The sequence below is a fragment of the Phyllostomus hastatus genome, unplaced genomic scaffold (genome assembly GCF_019186645.2).
Source record: "Phyllostomus hastatus isolate PE091 unplaced genomic scaffold, TTU_PhHast_1.1 phas_scaffold_345, whole genome shotgun sequence".
Lineage (NCBI taxonomy): Eukaryota > Metazoa > Chordata > Mammalia > Chiroptera > Phyllostomidae > Phyllostomus > Phyllostomus hastatus.
This window is the reverse complement of record NW_025334024.1, coordinates 9462338-9480862: the sequence shown is the minus strand read 5'-3', so window position 1 is coordinate 9480862 and position 18525 is coordinate 9462338. Positions and strand designations below refer to the sequence as shown.

Sequence of the window (18525 nt, the reverse complement as noted above, 5' to 3'; positions counted from 1 at the left end):
CAAATTTCATTACTTAAATGACAGAAATTCAGCCTAGCACAGTTCTGGGAGCCAAAAGTCTAAAATCAGGGTGTCGGCGGCATCGGGTCCTACTGGAGGCTCCGAGGGAGATCCAGTCAGAGCCTTTCTGCTGGCTTCTGGTGCAGGTGGGAACCCTTGGCGTTCCTTGGCATTTGCATGCAATACTCCATCCTGTGCCTTGGCCTTCCCATCTCCCTCTCTGGGTGTCTTCTGCCCTTCTCTTCTTTTGTGAGGGCTCTTGTCATTGGTTGGTTCCACCTTAATCCCAGATGACCTCATCTCAAGATCTGAACTTAATTACCTTTGCCAAGACCCTTTTTCCAAAGCTCACATTCACAGGTTCCTAGTGGACCTATCTTTTAGGGTCCACCCTTAACCCCCCTACAGAAGAAGTGAAGAAGTGGCATATCAGTAGGGTTAGAAGGTGCTATGGGAGTGGTCTGCCCCTATGTAGGCAAAATAGGAGAGCATTGTTGGTAGAGAATTCAAAGCCAATAATAAAATCGACTATAGGTTGATGTGCACTTTGTTATTATTGTGCAATGGCAATTCTAAACATTATCAGTGATAAAATATTTTCCCTCGAGATATGAGCTGCTATCTTGGCACTGTCCCCCTATGTACCCCATTGCTTGGAAACAGGGTTACTAGGTGAAATGGCATGAATTTTTTAAATTCTCATCATATATATTTTCAACTTAATGTAAAGGGTGTAGGAATATACTCACCAGCTTTATACAAGATAAAAATGTAATAAATTAAACAAATCTGCTAATTAGGTAGGAAATACTTAAAATTTTGCTACTTACAGAGTTCAGCATATTAACTCTTATGCTGATTATTTTGTACTCTAGTTTTATAAATTTTTAAAGTATCATCCATATTTATTGATGTGCAAACACTCTTTATATAGTAAAAATAAGGGTCCTTTATAACATTGCACGTTTGTCATTGTTCCTTTTTACTTTCTTTAGAGAACAGATTATTCCAGTTTTTGGAAAGCCTTTCCTGTACTCTTCCCTTTATTGCATACCAATCTTTGTTTTTAAATAACTCACGACATCGGCTACAGTCTTTTTTGAGGATGGAACAAAATCAGATTATTGCAAAAAGTAATAGTTCTATAAAACATTTCTTTGCATTTTTTAAAGCAAAGTTACAGGAAATTATTTTACTTTCTACATCATGTAGGAAATGTTGCCCACAAGCCAGTGACGTGGCATCTGGGCTGTGTGAGGAAGTGGCACCGCCAGTCCCAGCCCCTGCTCCACAGGCAGGCATTGGAAACTGCAGGCCTCTGTGATTTGTCTGACACTGGGACAGAAGGCCCGTCTTTGAACTTCTAATCCAGTACTCCTGTAAAACCCTGCCCTGTCTTTCTCTTTTCTCTTGTTCTTTCACTGGTCAACTTCCTAACTGCTTGTCTTTCTATAAAGCATTCCCTTGATTCCCTTTTTCCTTATTTTAAAGACCCCATATGCTAACTATAGAAAAAAGGAAGAACATGCAAACGAACTCAGAAAGAGAACCGTGTAAGACATATTGGGTCCCACCCCTCCCCAGACACAGCTGCTGTTACCATGTTTGCACAGCTGTTCTTGTTGTGCATAGGTGTGACCATGCAACGGCACCTGTGTTGTTTTTTAACACGAATGTTTTACAGGGTCTATAGATTTGTGTACTTGTTATCATTTTAATGGCTGCATAGTATTCTATATTTAAATCCATTTCATGGTTTTCAAATTATATATTTAGTTTAACTCTAATTTGTTGTTTTTATGTTGCAATTACAAACACTGGGTATATATTTCTTTATAAAATTCTTTTTGGTACCTTAGGATGATTTCCTACAAGTTCAATTCCTTTATCAGGATTTAGGATTTTGATTCACAGGAACGTCTTACTTAATATTTAAAGCATCTTTATTATGAAATAAATTAAATATGTACAAAAGAAGATATTATAAGAGGCCCCCACTTACCTGTCCCTGAAGCTCGTTTCTGAAACGTGGATTTAATCTGACTTCTAGAAAGACCACATTCAAACACTGCTTGTCTGTCACTTCAGACGGAGCATTTCTACCTTGGTATGTTTATTTAGCATGGCCTAAATGCTGGTTCCTATGTGCAGCTTCTTACAGCATATTTTTCTTCTTTTATTTCTTATGTTTACATTGAGGGCTATTTTGAAGAAGCTGAAAATTGGCTGAATGGAGAAGCAGAGATTCAACTAGGTGGTAGGACCTAGGCTTCGGCCAAGGCGACCCATGTGCCCCGGTTGCCCAGCATGGGCCTGCTTTCACACTGAGAGTCCTGCAGACCAGGAACCCCCTTTCCCCAGCACCCCTGTGCAGCTGCCAGGTCAAAGTCCTGTCGGAATGGTTTAAGGTGCAACGTTCAGGTGTATCCCAATCCAAGGGACTGGCGCCTTGAAGACAGTGAAGATTTGTTTCTTCTTGAGAGAGCACGAGCCATCCTTGATTTCAGAGTGTTTACATCCCAACAACGTTGGCCATTTTATTTTTCAGGTCTCTGCATGTACTCGTGTGCAATGCAGCGGCTTTTGCTCTGCCCTGGAGCCTCACAAAAGATGGCCTGGAGACCACCTTCCAGGTGAATCACCTGGGGCACTTCTACCTTGTCCAGCTCCTTCAGGATGTCCTGTGCCACTCAGCCCCAGCCCGAGTCATTGTGGTGTCCTCGGAGTCCCACAGGTGGGTTACAATTCCATGTTCTGTCCCCTTGTCCCCTCCCTGCCTTCCTTGCACCAGCTGATTTTCTCCCAAGACTCTTTCTGAAAATAGTTACCGTTAGTACTGCTCTGAAAAGTGTGGGTGCACTTGACCCGGCTTACTTAATTTTTGAGGTTTCTTTGTGATTGTGGGGGATTATTTGGGGATTTTGTCTACAGCAGTGCAGATTGTTTTTACAACTCTACTTCAAGCCCCTCATTGATTTTGCTTTGAGATGGAATAATAATTGATTAAATCTGAATGCCTGACCTTTATTGATTTGTCATTCAACAACTTCAACATCTCACCAAGAAGAATGTGCAGTTATTCTAGCAGGAGAAACAATGCAATTAAAGACTGCGAGATGAAATCCAATCGTTTTATAATGAGAAATTAGGGAATTCAATGCAGACATTAGCTGTGTAATTGTAGGAAGGGAAGTACTGTAGTTAGAACATATTAGAAATCTGGCCATGCCTCTTTTGGTTAAAATTTCAATTAAAACATCAGATGGCACTTCTTTTCTATTACCATTAGGAGAATATCCAATTGACTAAAAAGGCATTTGAAAATTTCATCGTATTTTCAGCATATTTGTTTCTAGAGTTGGATAAACAACTGTCTGTCTGAAGAGAAGTACTCGGGAAAGACAAAGGGCTTGCTGGGGGAGGCGAGATTTAATGCGTGTGAGGGAGATTTTCCTAGTGGGCTTGGAAGCTTTCACTCTTAGCAAAGTAGCTGGAAAAAAATAACGTGCAAGTGCCTCTTTTCCCCCCCTTCTTCCCTGCCTTAAGTCCTGAAATGTTTTAGTGACCCAGAATGGAGCTTATTTTTTAAATCATGCTTCCATAAAATGTAACCCGTGGGACTTGGAAGAGAGAGACCAGCCAAGGGTTAGTCTGAAGCCTTTATCACTCCCAAACACAGGGGCTTAGGGTATAAGTGACATACTGCAGATAGATTTACTTTTACCATTTTAAATTTATGATGGCTGAAATGAAAGGAAAATGCCAGTAATGCTCCTCCCCCATGTTAAAAGACGCGAAGCATCTAGTAATTAGGTGGTAACAAAATCTGGACATCCTTATCTTTGCAAATCACACCGGGTTTGCGAAACAAAGTGGAGTGGCCCTGTGAAGGAGCGAGGGAGGCTACCGCGGGGGCAGGCGCAGGGGAGCGAGCTCCGGAAATAAATCTGCCAGCCCCAATCGCTTGCCAGATGTGGAGGGCACCACGGGATATGTTTAAATGAGCTGGTATTTAATGGGAGATTATGTTGAATTGTCAGCTGCTCTCTTCCCTTTGTAAATCTGTGTCTCAAATGGTATTTCATGTGACGTCTTTGTCCTCTCCGCAACTGCAGTGTAATTCGTTCCTACCTTGGAGATCCGAATCTTAATTTCATTTAAAAGATGAATTGGAAGGAAGGGCCTTGGTCTCCTGAATTAGATCCGTTTTAGTTTACAGACAAGGCCTTCTTGAAATGCGTTGCCAGGCTCACTTCCGTCTTCGGCGTTATGATTATCCTTTGCATGTATTAAAGTGCGTATTCTTACAAAACGTTAACCCCCCAAGCTGATTTGTTTATTACACTTTAACTGTGCACCCCCTCTCCCCCAGAACCCGAGAACCACTGCGAATAGAGGGTGCACGGCCCTGGGAAAGCACTTGCTGTCTGCACAAGCACCCAGAGCCCTCAGCCGTGGTGTGAAATGGAAGTGTTGATATCTAATTACCTCCATAAGCCCCGGCAGAATCTCTTCCTTGGAGTCAAGACCCCCTGTTAGGGGAAAAATAAAGTCCTATGTTTGCAGAAAATATTACACCAGACTGCCCCAAGGCAAAATATTTATTAGCCCCCCTGTGTCTTCACTGCATTTTAGTTACTGATCTGGAGTCTGAGCAAGTGAATCGAGTTTCTGCATGCCTAAAACATATCATATTAAAATGAGGACTTGACTTCCCTTGCTGTGAAAAATTTTCAGATAACAATTAAAATAGAAGGAACAGAGCGGAGTGCTGGCTGAACAACTCGACGTGGCCACAGCTGTGTTGAGTGCTAAGTTGCCACACACACACACACACACACACACACACACACACACACACACACACAGAGCCTCTGATGCAAATTCAGTCCTATTCTTTGAACATACTAGCTTTTGTCTACATAGAATCCAGCCTAATTACTTTAGCTTGGTAATTTAGAAATCCTCAGTTAAAAAAAAAGGAGCAGCATAGATAGAAATACAAGCTAGAGGTCCCCTCAAACAACTGATGTTAATGTCCAGAGAGCAAATGTTAACATGTTAGTATACTGGTAGGAGGATCACTCTATTAAGACACGATTGTTTGGCTTTGTCAGTTTTTCAGCTTGAAAATAGAGTAGGCAGCCTTTGAAGAGCTGTTTTATTGCCTCTTGAGCTGAGAGGAGAATACGGTCGTTTTCGTCATTTTTTCAGGAAGCCTGCCGTGGCTCAGAGGAATCAGAAGGCTTGCCCACCCTTCCCGCTTCCTGCGGGACTGTCAATACAAGCTACTCAGACCTTCCAGATAGGTTTGCTGCCCAGGAGATCAGCAGGGCAGGAAGTCAGGGGGCCACTTACGGGGGAGTGCTGTGTGCAGGGGGTGGGCCTGATGTTTAGCAGCTGTGCTTCCTTGAAACCTGCCTTCAGCTTGGTTTCTTGTCACTTCTCCCCATGGTGTGTGTGTGTGTGTGTGTGTGTGTGTGTGTGTGTGTGTGTGTGTGCGTGCATCTGTCTTGTTTCTAGATTTCTAGGCTGGGGGCTACGAATGAATGACGTCTCTCTTTAGGAATTTAATCAACCCATTGTGTTCCCCAATCATGAGATACTTCTGCATTGTCCTGAAAAAGCAAAGCAGGGGCCTCATTTTACACATTAGAAAGTGCTACACCCAACATGCCACATTCTTCATTCTCTCTAATGAAGAAGAACACAGAGGATCTGAACCTGGCAGTACATGTGCCTTCCCAGCAAGGCTCAAAACAAGATTTTTAGAATAAAGGGAGGAGACATGGCCCTTAGTTTATTCTCTAACTTTGTATTTAGTTCATACTATGTGTTAAGCATTGTACTAGGCAACATCCAAGGGGCTCACTGTCTAAAAATTCACAGTCTAGCGTTCGGACGAGGTGAACAAAAGCCTTGCAGTCTTCCGGTGAGGTAAAGACAGAGGCATGGCGTGCAGACTAAATGCAAAGACAGTGTGGTTGCCTTTGCTGCTTATCTCGGAGGGGTGGCGGAGTTATTGAACAGGAATAATATCATAGACTGGGTCCTGGACGCTGGACGCTTCATTTCCATGGAAACAGGCATTTCAATCTGCTTTACATTTTTTCGGTCTATCTTCCTACCTCCACCTAAGAAATCAGTGCAGCAACCAGCAGTGGAAGAGTTAGTTAGGGAGAGATTCCTGAAGGAAGTGGTGCCTGAGCTGGGTTGAGCTGAAGAATAGGCCAAGAAGGTTTCCAGCAATAGGTGACAGAGAGTGAGGAGTGAGGGTGAAGGACGTTGTGTCTGTTTCCATACCTTTTCCATACTGTCCAAACCCTCGATGCTCTCTCCTACGTGAGTCGGCAGCATTTCCGAGACACGGCCTATGTCTTGGATCACTGGGTTCTCAGCAGTCTCTCTTTGTAATGACTCTTCTGTAACACCATGTTACAGCGATTTTTAACCTTTCTCATCTCATGGCACACATAAGCTAATTACTAAAATTCTGCAGCACACCCAAAAAGATTTTTTTTGCCAATCTGACCAAAAAGAAGTACATATAATTTTGACCTGTTCACACCTGACGGCTGCCGTTGTGTTTGCTGCTGTCATATTTTTATTTCACAGTCTCAGGGAAAAGAGGTCAGTGCCCCTGGATAAATAGTCAGGTAGGGCATGTGTGAACAGTTCTTGTGGCACGCCAGTGTGCCTCATGCAGCACACTGTTTGAAAATCGCTGTCTTATTACAATGTTGAAATATGGTTGGAGTAATATATCTTTTCTGCATAAATATACTTTAATTCAATATGCTAGCTTACTGTAATCTGAGGAAAAAATAAATGTGAAGCAAAATAGCAGATGTTTCAACATATGAACACTTGGGCAGGACTGCAGGAAAGGTAAGTAATCAGATGCGCGTGTACACGCATAAGTCACCCGGAGAGGGGTATCCACACAGGCAGGCTGCTAACAGGCATGTGGCATTCCAGCCCCCCACCACCAGCACTGAGTTAGGCCCCACCCCCCACCCCCAATCACAAAATGTGGAAGTGCACTCATTCCTCATTTATACGATTGTTGTACTGCACTCCCGGAAATCCAGTGGGTGTTAAAACTGTGCACATATGTAAAACACAGTTAGGCTCTCGGCTCGGATAATTATGCCCGGGCTTTTCAGCTGCGTGAATGGCCAGTGCGGCAGCCCTCACTGAGCGAGACTCCGCCTGCGTCGCAGGACACCCGGCCTCCCCGGCCCCGCCGGCGATCGTTATGACAGCCAGAGCAAGGCGCCCATAAATTTTTAAATTTCCCGCTAAGTTCCACTGCCTTAAACGATTAAGCTCAGAAGTCTGGGCTCTCCCTGTGGTTTGGGGACTTGGAAACAGGCAGCCAGCAATCCGTTTCAACGTCGTGTTGCCGTATCACTGATGGTGTTTCTGGCCATCAGCTTTGTTGATGATGCTAGAGCAGCAATGTCATTTAATATAAGAAATTGGATGTCACTGACTGATTCCCAGGCAAGGTATATTTAATTTCCATGAAAACATGCATTTTGTCTGCCCCTGTGATGCTTTCTTTGGTCATAGCTCAACTGAACTGCTCATATTAAGGAATAACCAGATAATTCTGTAATTTTGATTTTATCTTTTGTTCTCCACAGCAGTTATCTAGGTTACTCTTGCTATGCTTCCTTATTATTCAGTGCAAATGCTGAGAATTAACTTAATGAAGTGAACTAGGTCCTGACCAAAGATGACACCATCCTCTAGAAAATTCCTTTGTTATTACCCATTTTTTAAAAATCAGGCACCACTTTGTTGTTATTTCTTTAAAAGAAAGGAAGGGTGGGAGGAAGGAAAAAAAAGAAAGAAAGGAAGGAAGGGAGAGAGAAAAGAAAGGAGAGAAACAAACAGCTGGTGTTTAACGACTCCGTCAGACCCAATTATAAAACATCAACTGCTTACTCTGATTTGTGTGTATCCATGCCACGGGTGTACTTAAAAACATTGCACTCTGCCAGATCTCATTTTGGCTTTGTTTATATTTGTCTTTCCAACGTAGAAGACTATTGATGGCACCTCACCAAGGTTGTAACCCCTTTATAATCATTAATTTTTAATCTGAAAAAGAGTCTTGGAAGCAGCAAGACTCATCCATATATTTACTAGGATGCTCAAATGAAATTATACAGGATTCAAGCACTGGCTAAAATAACCCGGGAAAACCCCGTCAAAGGTTAGGAATGTGATATCTTTCTGCTTCCAAAAGCAGCAGCCCTTTAAGATGCTTTTTCATTTAATTTAATTATCTTTGAACTTCCTGTTGAAGATTTTGAAAAATATATGTTAGAGGTGGGTGGGGGGGTGGTGGTTCAGCAAGTTAAGAAAGTTTGGGCCTTTATTAAGTCTATCTTTGGATCCAGTTGGTTTATATCGTTAAATGACCATTGTCTATTTTTAAGGGCAACTTTGTTTCCATGTTTTCAAAAGTTGAGTTTTCAGTAGTCTGCATAGTTTTGCAGATTGCCAATAAAAATAAAAAAGCTGTATCAGACATCAGAATTGGCTGATGCATGTCATGTTTTCTATTTTCTTTTTTTTTTTAGATTTACAGATATTAATGATGCCTCAGGAAAACTAGACTTCAACCGCCTCTCTCCATCTAAAAATGATTACTGGGCCATGCTGGCTTACAACCGCTCCAAACTCTGCAACATTCTCTTCTCCAACGAGCTCCATCGCCGCCTGTCCCCGCGAGGGGTCACGTCGAATGCCGTGCATCCTGGAAACATGATGTACTCCTCCCTCCACCGCAACTGGTGGGTGTACACGCTGCTGTTTACCTTGGCCAGGCCCTTCACCAAGTCCATGGTAAGTGAACGGCTTTAATCTCCTCGGACACTTTCCGTGCGCCTTTGTGGGAAGGGTCCCAAGGGAAACCTGGGTGCCCGTTTTCCTCAGCCTCTCGTCTCTTGTAATGATGAGTCTGGTCTTGATAATCACATCATCAAGCCTATTAAAGCCATTGGAAAGGGCCCTTGAACACATTTCAATCAATTTTAGATTACATCTGTTTCTCTAAAGGTGTCTCGGAGGGCTGGATAGAAGATGCGGTTTTCCAATATTGTGTTAGTATGGCTGAAAGTCTTGATGGTGATGATTGGTTTTCTTTTGATGTGATTTTTTTCATTATTATTCAGAAGTGCAGTACTTGGAGACTGTTTTGTGTTACTAGGTGAAAAACATGGATTTGTGACTATTGAATTATCAGCCGACGTGATTCCACTGAATCTGTATCCGATGTTCCAAGTTCTTCTTTTAATGGGTGTGGACTTCTCCTGCAGTGCACTTCCTTGGCTGGAAGTGCATCTCATTCTTTCCTTCCCCAAAGGGGAATCCTTGTGGATGGAGCACATTATTGCTGTCAGATTTGGAAATGTTCACAAAGGCAGCTATGATGTTTTTATGTTTTTGATGGTCATATAACAGCCATATCTAGAAACTTCCTCCATGAAAGCATTTCAGTAAGAAGTAACTTGAATGAAGAATGCACATTTTATATAATACATTTGGTGTAGTATTTTTCTGAACCACTGGCTTTCATTTGGCTATTTAGTATGGTAGCCACTGGCCACACCGGGCTATTGAGCCCTTGAAAAATGGCTAATATACAGGGTCCAGCAGAAGTAACACCTGCTTGAGTTTGGTGGGTAGTGTAATAATACGGGTGTCATAATGTATAGTTTTTGTTTAAACATTTCACCTAAAACATCATATGGTGTGCTTGAGTGTGATAGTGTTATGTTACAGGATTACGTGCTTATGATTTTGTAATAAAAGACTTTTTAATAAAAAGGGATGTTATTTGTGCTGGACCCTATACATAGGGAATTAAAATTTTAATTTAATGTTGTTTCAATTAATTTAAATTGAAATAGCCGCACGTGCCTAATGGCCGCCCAGTCGGAAAGCGTGGTTCAGTGGCGTGCCTAGCCCAGTGCCGGTTGTACGGTAGGTGTGCAGCACTTCTTGCTCCGACCGTTGTTATTCTTGTTATTGCAAATATTACCTTGGTCCTGAACAGTATTTTCCAGAATGTAGTTGCTGCTAACGGTTACATGGGTCCTGGAACTAAAGAACTCTGTAAACTTAGATTCTGGTAATCTGGGGACTTTAATTGGCAAGGCAGGATGGGTGCCCAGGTAGAGAGAACTTGCTCCTCCAACCTGCACGTCTGGTCCCTGCGGAGGCCATTGAGGATTTCCTGTTCCTGATCCAAGTGATTGGAAAACAGCGTCCTTTAAGTGTCACACACAAATGTACTGTTTAGGATAAGCCTATGGATTAGGAAGACTATGAACTATGTAGCTAAATTTAGATACTCCGGAAAATTCTAATAATATCTTTACATATTTGGTGGTATTTCTTAGCCATTAGAGTTCCATATAAATAGATTTATAAAGAAGTGGAGTGGAAACCCTGGACTCGTTTCTCAAACTCACAGGCAATTGCTTCTCTTTTGTAAACACCGAGGACTCTGTAGGGCACGGCGTGAGCGCAGTCTTGGGATGGCTGCACTTCCCTGGGAGGACAGGCCAGCCTTACTGGGAGAGTCGCCGCAGGTTCTGTCCTCCTGTGCGTTGCTTATCATCGATATCCTCACGATAGGACTCTTGTTCCATGGATGAGGGTGCACTTCTGCCATTGTAAAGCAAACGTATTTTTGGAAATAAGCCCTGTGGTTGCGTTCCCATTCCCACCCCGTGTAAAAGGTGGATTCCTGGTGCTCAGGAAGAAGCTTCGGAAGATGTAGTGTCCCTGTCCCCAGGTGTGTTCTGTGTGTGTGCTTTGTCACCTCCTCTGCATTCCACCTCAGAGGAAGTGCTTTCCTTTGACATGAGTGTTGCTGGAGCGTATATTCTATTGTACAAGGTCAAGGACACAAGGAGCACAACCCGGCCTTGTGTTTGGAAGCCGTGCCTTAGCTTCTCCACTGTCGCCTGCTCCCTTAAGTATTAAACAGCAGTATTGTAATATCAATGTTCCTTTTTTATTTGCTGTGACTTGCTGTGACTATGGTGATTTTAGTTACAGTAATTAGGTCACCCTTCATGGAGTCAGGCTATTTTAAGTGCCTCTTTAAGGAGTATTGTTGCAGATCAGTAATTTTACAATTGGATGTTCTTGTGTAACTTTATTAAATGTAATCTGTCTTTTAAATGTTGCCCTTTTACAGTTATACATTTCTAATTGTTGCTGTAAATGCATTATCACTTTGAAATTAATTAATTTTTCCATTTTGGCCGCCTGCAGTATAATAATCACTAATGAGAAACTCATAGGGATTAATTCTCAGCACAGCGACCCCCACTGGTAAAGCGAGGTCTCTGCCAACGCTCCCTCCTGAGGTCTGGGGACAAGACAAGAGTCCTGGGGATACTGGGGGTCCTAGGAAAGACGTTGTGTACCCCCTCCCTCCAATTTGTGATAAAATAAAAACAGTAGATAAAATGGGAATAGAATATTTTTAATATTTAAAGATGGAGGATTCTTCAGCTAGCTGCTTTTGAAACATCTTCAAAGAAACTGAAGTTTTCTGGCAGCTTTTAAATGATGAAGTCACGCCCATTGTGTGTGCGTTGTATGTTTACTTTCCTGCTTCTGTGCCATATTCTCCCTTTTTAATGCAATTGAATTCTTCTAAAATGATATTTTGTAGCTGTATGCATGAATATATACTGTATGTTAGTACATGTGATGTATGCATACATACACATGGCTTTATGGGGCTTAATTCACAAAACTCAGGTATTATATTTTCAAGGATAATTTTGGCTATTTTGATGCCTTTAGATTCCTGGCATACTCTCAAGGGAGATGCACCCTGGCAGCACAGGCCAGATGCCATGATGCTCTATGTATCCGCTTACAGATCTTCGTGTATCTCACAATCCTTCTACAATGGTAGAATTACTATCCTTAATTTGCATTTAAAAGCACAGACAACTTGCCCAACTTGTTCAAGCAAATGGTATTTCAACGTCAGACCCTTCACCATCTATTCCCAAATTCGCTTTCTTCGTCAGGTACCCCCCAGTGACCCTGCCATATATATCTAGTTGTGTAACTATGTTTTCTTCTTAACCTGTTTGAGCGCCTTCGTGACATTAACCCCTGCCCCTCCATTTTTCCCCCGCATGAGCTTTCCGTTCTGGTAAACAACGTCTTAGCTGGAGTTCCCTGGTCCCAGCCAGCCCTTCGAGGATCGGTATGTAAATTTGAAGCTGAGCACCATCACGTGCCTCTTGGGGTGTTTTGTGCAACCAAATATTTGTGTTGGCAGGTAACAGTAGAAAGAATATCATGTGTTAGGGTAGCAAGAGCTTAGCAGATGTTTTAGGGAACTGCATTTTCAAATCATTTTCCATTAAAAAATAGCTCGAGTTAGTAGAACTTTTGGAACGATTGGGTTACGTTTCCTGTGGCCGTGTAAAGCCAGCCATTGTGCTGAGTTTTAGCAGATGTGTAGCTACCCTGCTAATGGATGGGCCTGCAATGCTGGTTCTGTTGCAAAGATATAAATTAAAGTAGGAAAAGCACAAGATGTCATTCTCCTAACCTTCGGGAAAGCCAAGCTGGGTAATTCTGCCCTTGAATGACCTGCTACAGGGTGATTTATAGATGGACAATTTAAAACATAATGAAGGAGATAATAGATGTTGATTTGTTCTTTAAATTAGTATTTTAGAAAAATACCTCTCCCCCCTTCCCCTTTAAATACCTGCAGCTGACTACACTCCAGATACTATCAAGGGCAGCCCCTCCTTGAATCTCTTGGAACAGTGGAGTAGAAAGCAGGGGCCTTTTTCTGCTGGGAGGAGGAAATAGGATTTTCAAAGTAGAAATTTCAGCATGTTCTTTATTAATCTAAGTATTTTGAGACTTCCTAGTGAGGGCTGGTTCTCTGGCTGCTGCACTCTTGACAGAACAGATGTGCTGGAAAACCGGGCTCCTAGGACCCCTGTGTGGTTGAGCCACACTTGAGCTTTCCTGCAGATCCCCACAGAAGGACCTGGTGGCTGGGCTCCTGTCCTCGCCGAGGCCGCATCCCCACAGCCTCAAACACTCTGCTTACTCTCCAGTATTATCATTAGCACTGGTTTTATTAGTCATGTCTCAGTTCTGTCTGGAGTTTTACAGTGTACAGTGTTTGTTCAATTCAGAGCCCAAGGGATATATATGGGACAGCAAAGAAGAGTGAATGATTTAGAATCATTAGGCCTGTATTAAAAAATCAAGTTTCCCCTCCTTTGTAGTTGTATAATTTTGAAATTATTAGCCTCTTGGAGGATCATCTTCTACATCAGATTACATGGTTTGGACTTTAGATTCCAAATTATGAAGATGCAGTTAAAAGTGGTTAGAATGATAGAGATTTGTTCTTCTCATAGATCCAGGAGCCCTGAGGCATCCAGGGGTGTGTTTGGCTACTGTATAGGCAGCTCCTTTGTGACAATCTTGCCTTTTTCCTCATGCTTATAATATGGCTGCAGCAGTGCCAACCATTGCATCCCACAGGAAAAGGTCTGCAGACAGGATGGGAGCAATGGGTCCCCTCCCTGTGTGCCTCCACCCTTTACAAGGAGAACATTCTCTCTCAGAATTACCCTCCCTAGAAGACGTCCTCTCAGCTCCCACTGGCCAGGATTGAGCCACTTGTCCACCCTAGGTACAGGGGAAGCGGGGAAAGTGCATTCTGGCATTTTGTGTCTCTAATGTGGGAGATGAGGTCTAATGGCAGGAAAAAGGGTGGAATAATGGCTTTGGGACAGGCACTGTGGAGTAGGTGTGCAAATAGTTTTGTCACTGTCAAGTGGGAATGCTCTGTTTCATAGCGTTGCTGTGAAAAGAAGCAAGGATTGGAGGGAAGGCCCTTGGCCGTTTCTGCCCCCTTCCTCTACACCTGTTTTATCTCTAGCCATCTTCAGCCCCATTTTCCTTCCTTCTTCAGGGTGTTGAAGCATACTGTTCTTTTCTCCAAAACACTTTTTTCCTCCACTCTTAGCTACTTTCTACTCATCCTTCAAACTCAGTCCAAAACATTGAGGCATTAGATCAAGATTTGCTAAGGACTCGCCATGATGTGTTTTCACAGGAGCCAGCACCTGTAATGCTGTCTGGTACCTAAAGCACTCCATACGCATGTGCTGAATGAATGAATGCTGGGCCTCTGGAATTTCCCCTTCGTCGCATTTAACACAAATGTAATTCAGAAAAGTAATTTCTGTAGTTTTGTATTTATGTCTGTCTCGCACTCTCCTGATAGCGCGATTTTTGCCTTCACATGACTATATCCTGGTCCATAAAGTAAATGCTCAGTAAACATTTGTAAATGAATAAATGAAAGATGATCAGGTGCTTAATGAGTGACAATCATTAATATACTCCTTATCATTAGTCGCTCCGGCATGCAGAGGTTTATAGTTCAGAATGTGTAGGTGGAGAAATGGAGGATGATGCCAGGGGGCCTGCCCAGAGTCATACGGCTGGTTCATGGGAGGCCCGGGACCGGAGCCAAGGGTCCCCCAAGACTCCTGATCAAGTGACACATGAGGGACCTACCCAGAGGTGTGTGCAGGGAAGGAAAGTGTGTGAGGAGAGAACAACATGGCGTAGGGAAGATGGGGTGAGCTTTAGAACTGGGCAGCTCTCGGATCAAACCCAGCCCTACTCCTTGCTCGCTCTTAGGCACATTTCATGGCCTGATTATGATTCTTTTGTAAAACTGGAGTGTTATACCTACCTCATGGGCTTGTGTTGACACTGAGGGAGATCAGGAATGTACCACCTAGAATGTACTAGGTGCTCAATAGACATTAAGTGGTATTGTTGGTATGGGCTGGTGTCGAGAATTAAAGGTCATGAATATGTAGTAATCAGGGCATGCTAGATGCTCAACAAATATTTCTTCTTATTGTTGTCACTGCTTTTTCAGATAAGGCTTGCTTCTCTTCCCATTGCTTACCGATGTCTACTCTCCTAAGGACGGGTCTGCACTGTCACAGAGGCCTCTTTCTCCCTGTGAACATTAAGCATAAAAGCACCATATCCAAGTCTAGCTAAGCACTGGGCAACATTCAGAGTGGAAACTAGAATTTGACGGGCTTCCATAGTGCATAGTGGAAGTCCGCCTGGCTGCTTGTTTAAAGCCACCACCAGGACACCTGAACCTGGAGGAGAGATGAACCCTTCCTCGTTAAGAACAAAGGGAAGGAGAATGCCTGGCCTTGTGAGGCCATAGCATCTCATCGCTGTACTTTCTCTGTCTTGCTTTTTAGTGCTTTAAGTCTGGTTAGGCTTTTGTTCGCATATGAGCACTCACGAGGAGGAAAAAGTGACTATCTGGCCTTAATATGTGTGACAAATTATTTAATGAACATTTAACCAAGACTTGAAATTCCCCTCGTTTTATCTTCCTCGTTTCCTTTTCTTCTGTGTCCCCACTGGCATTTCGGTAATGCATTGCCTCTTTTCAACTCTCTTTCTGGCTCTTTTCTTACTTTTAAGTTAGTGGTGCCTTCTTTGATCCTCCCCCTTCAGCTTCCCTTTCTCCAATTTCATACTTCTTTCCAGTGATTTTTGGCCGCAGCGCAGCTGGGACACTGGAGGCCGGCATGATCAAACGGATGCCAGGGGTTTGCGTTGCCCCATGATGATGTTTCTGAAATGTTTCTCTTGTGAGCCTCAATTCTTGTACCACTCACCGGGCACGTTGATCTTTCCTCGTGAGGTGGAAGGCAGTGTTTTTCTAGCAGCAGTGAAGAGAACTCAAATCTGGTATTCTGAATTATTCAGAAACCAAAACCCACACCCTCCTTCCCCTTCTTACTGCACTGAGGTTTAAGGAATACTTTTAAAATCTGCTGAGGGCATGCTCTCACGTTATGTGAGAACCTACTAAGTGCCAGCTCCACACTCGTGGGTTTATGTCTTTATATCTTAACTCATGTAATGAAATTGTGGAGTTTGCTGTCAATATAAGATGGTGTGTCGCTGAGCCAGTCACTTACCATCACCAGGCCTCAGTTTTCTTATCTGTAAAATGAGTCAGTTAACCAACGTTAGTTGTTGAATAGCTTCGGATTTTATGGAGCAGTATAATTTGAAAGGAAATTAAAAAGGGAGATGAGCACAGGTTCACACTTTGTATTCTGAAAACTCTGGATAAAGGACCCAGCCACCAACATTAATCATCTCCACCACTTTATAAAAGAATAGGTATTTAAATGCCCAAAACCATGCAGGACATAATTTTGGGACAAAAAGCAGCCCTTTCCATGGAATGCATTCAACTTCAGGGATAAGTCATCACAGTGTCACTGTTGCTGATGGTTGAGCTTGTGTAAAATGCTGGCTTTATACTTGGAAATACCTAGAAGATTCCAAAGGTACTGTTTCAACTCCAGGATTCTTCTGAGAATCTTTTGGATGCAGGTTCCAAACCTTCAGTGAAGCTAATTGCATCTCAGTTAGTTCAGTAGTGAGCCTGCAGGGAGACCAGCTGTGCACTGCAGACCCCTCGGGACCCTCCGTAGTGGAGTGAAGGGAAACACAGTGATGCGGCTTTGAACCAGGGTATAGCTGACCTCATGTATGGGTTTTTTCAAGCACCTGTTTAAGCCTGTGCCTTTTTGTAAATATGACAACCTCATTTATTTCTTTTATAGTTTCTATGGTTCTAGAACCCACCAGGCATGGCTTAACTGGGTCCTGTGCTTTGGGGTCAACTCACAGGTTGCCACCCAGGCTGCAGCCATCACGGGCTCAGCTGGGGAAGGGTCCCTTCCAAGGCACGTGCTGGTGGGTTGGGCTCAGTACCTGGTGGCCTAGTAGAGTGGACTCTGGTTCCTCCCTGGCTGTTAGCTGGAGGCCCCTCTCCTGGTTTCTTGCCATAGATGCCTTCTGAGCATGGCAGCTTGCTTTTATCAAGGTGTGGAGGCCAAGAAGAAAATAGAATCTACCAGCAGGACAGCCACAGTCCTGTGGACTCTCACCCCAGAGGTGACATCTCACTGCCTCTGCCCATTCTGTTTGTCAGAAGCAAGTCACTGCGTCTGACCCATCTGTGGGGAGAGGATGTCACAGTGGCGTGAGTCCCGGAGGCAGGAAGCTCTGGGGGCCCATCTTAGAGGATGCCTGTCATTCTTTACAAGTTCAGTTTGGCGTTTCTGTTTTTGTTTTGTTTCGGTTTTGGTCTTTTTTGTGTGCCTTTTGGTAAGCTCTATGGTGGCAGATTTACTTATAGGCTTTGATATTTCCTGGCCTTAAGCCATAGTGTTCGTTATTGACACATTTATCTTTGCCTTGCTATTCTCCTATTTACATCCTTTCTGTATTCTTGTTTGCCCCCTTTCTGGGAAAAGAGAGATGCCGAATGCACCCATTTTGTTTTTTATGTATGTGTGCCTTTCTGCCTCATGATGGGAGACAAGATTTAGTCCTTTAATAAGAAAGTTTATGAAAAGAATAAAGAAACGCATGGGTTATATTTCCTAACGTCCAGTATTTGTTTTCATGCTGCTTTGGTAGTAGAGGCTGTGTTAATCAATGGCCTAAATTTTCTTTAAAGGAACATGTGTAGCCAAGTTTTGATCTGAGTCTCAAAAATTGGCCAGAGGCAGACCTTGGACTTTTTTTCAAGCCATGAAGGTAGATAAGGCTCATGAAGCATTTTAAACCCCATGTAGACTACTATTCCAGACTAGGTATGGTCTTTAGGGTTTGGCTGCTGCTGTTGTTAGTTTGGGGTTTGTTTTATTAAGTAGGCATCTAAGGGGGAAATACCCTTTATTTTGCAGTTTTTAGGAAATATTGTAGAGATTGATTTGGAATGCTGAAGTTTAGTTTTCATGTTATAAAGCTACTCCTGTAAAGTGCAGTGCTTTACTTAATAATATTCTAATTTCTCCTATGAAATATCAGGCCCTTTTACTGAGCTGGGCTTTTTGCTTCTGCACATTCTGCCTTGTATAGAATCTGGATCACCTGAAACATTTCATCCTTGAATTTCATATGATGGGGTCTCTTTAATCATTTACATGCTGCAAAAAGAAAGTGAAATATTCTTTAAGAAGCCAAAGTAATCCACGGGAACGTATGGTGTTTGTTCAGCTGGATATCTTATTTATTTGAAGTACTGAGAGAAATCTCTTCTGACTGCTCAAAAAAGGGAAGAATAAACAGTGAGACTGTCCAAGTAATCTGAGCTAGCAAGTCCCTCCTTTCACAGAAACGTTATAAAAAGTATATTCACTAGATCCCAAAAAAATACTGTATATCTACTACTGAGACCTGCATAATGTTTTCTTAGTATTCTCACTCTTTAAAAGAAAAAAAAACCTTAAAAAATCTGGGAACTTTACATTTTTTTAATACGTTAATATGCCTAGGCAGGTGAATTCAATAAGTCTGTTTTTCCTTCTCAGAACATAACGTTTCTTGTCGGCTTTAGTGCGTGCCCCGTGCCATTTGTCTCTT

At 42.8% G+C, this 18525-nt stretch overlaps 1 protein-coding gene across 3 annotated transcripts in view; it reads left to right on the top strand.

The window, feature by feature from the left end:
* Nucleotides 1-18525, top strand: part of WWOX (WW domain containing oxidoreductase) — an 898695-nt gene that overhangs the window by 258077 nt on the left and 622093 nt on the right. For all 3 annotated transcript variants that reach the window (XM_045818497.1, XM_045818498.1, XM_045818499.1), the window contains exons 7-8: nt 2549-2734; nt 8595-8859. In XM_045818497.1, the coding sequence (XP_045674453.1) occupies nt 2549-2734; nt 8595-8859 (451 nt within the window). The remainder of the gene's footprint in view (nt 1-2548; nt 2735-8594; nt 8860-18525) is intronic.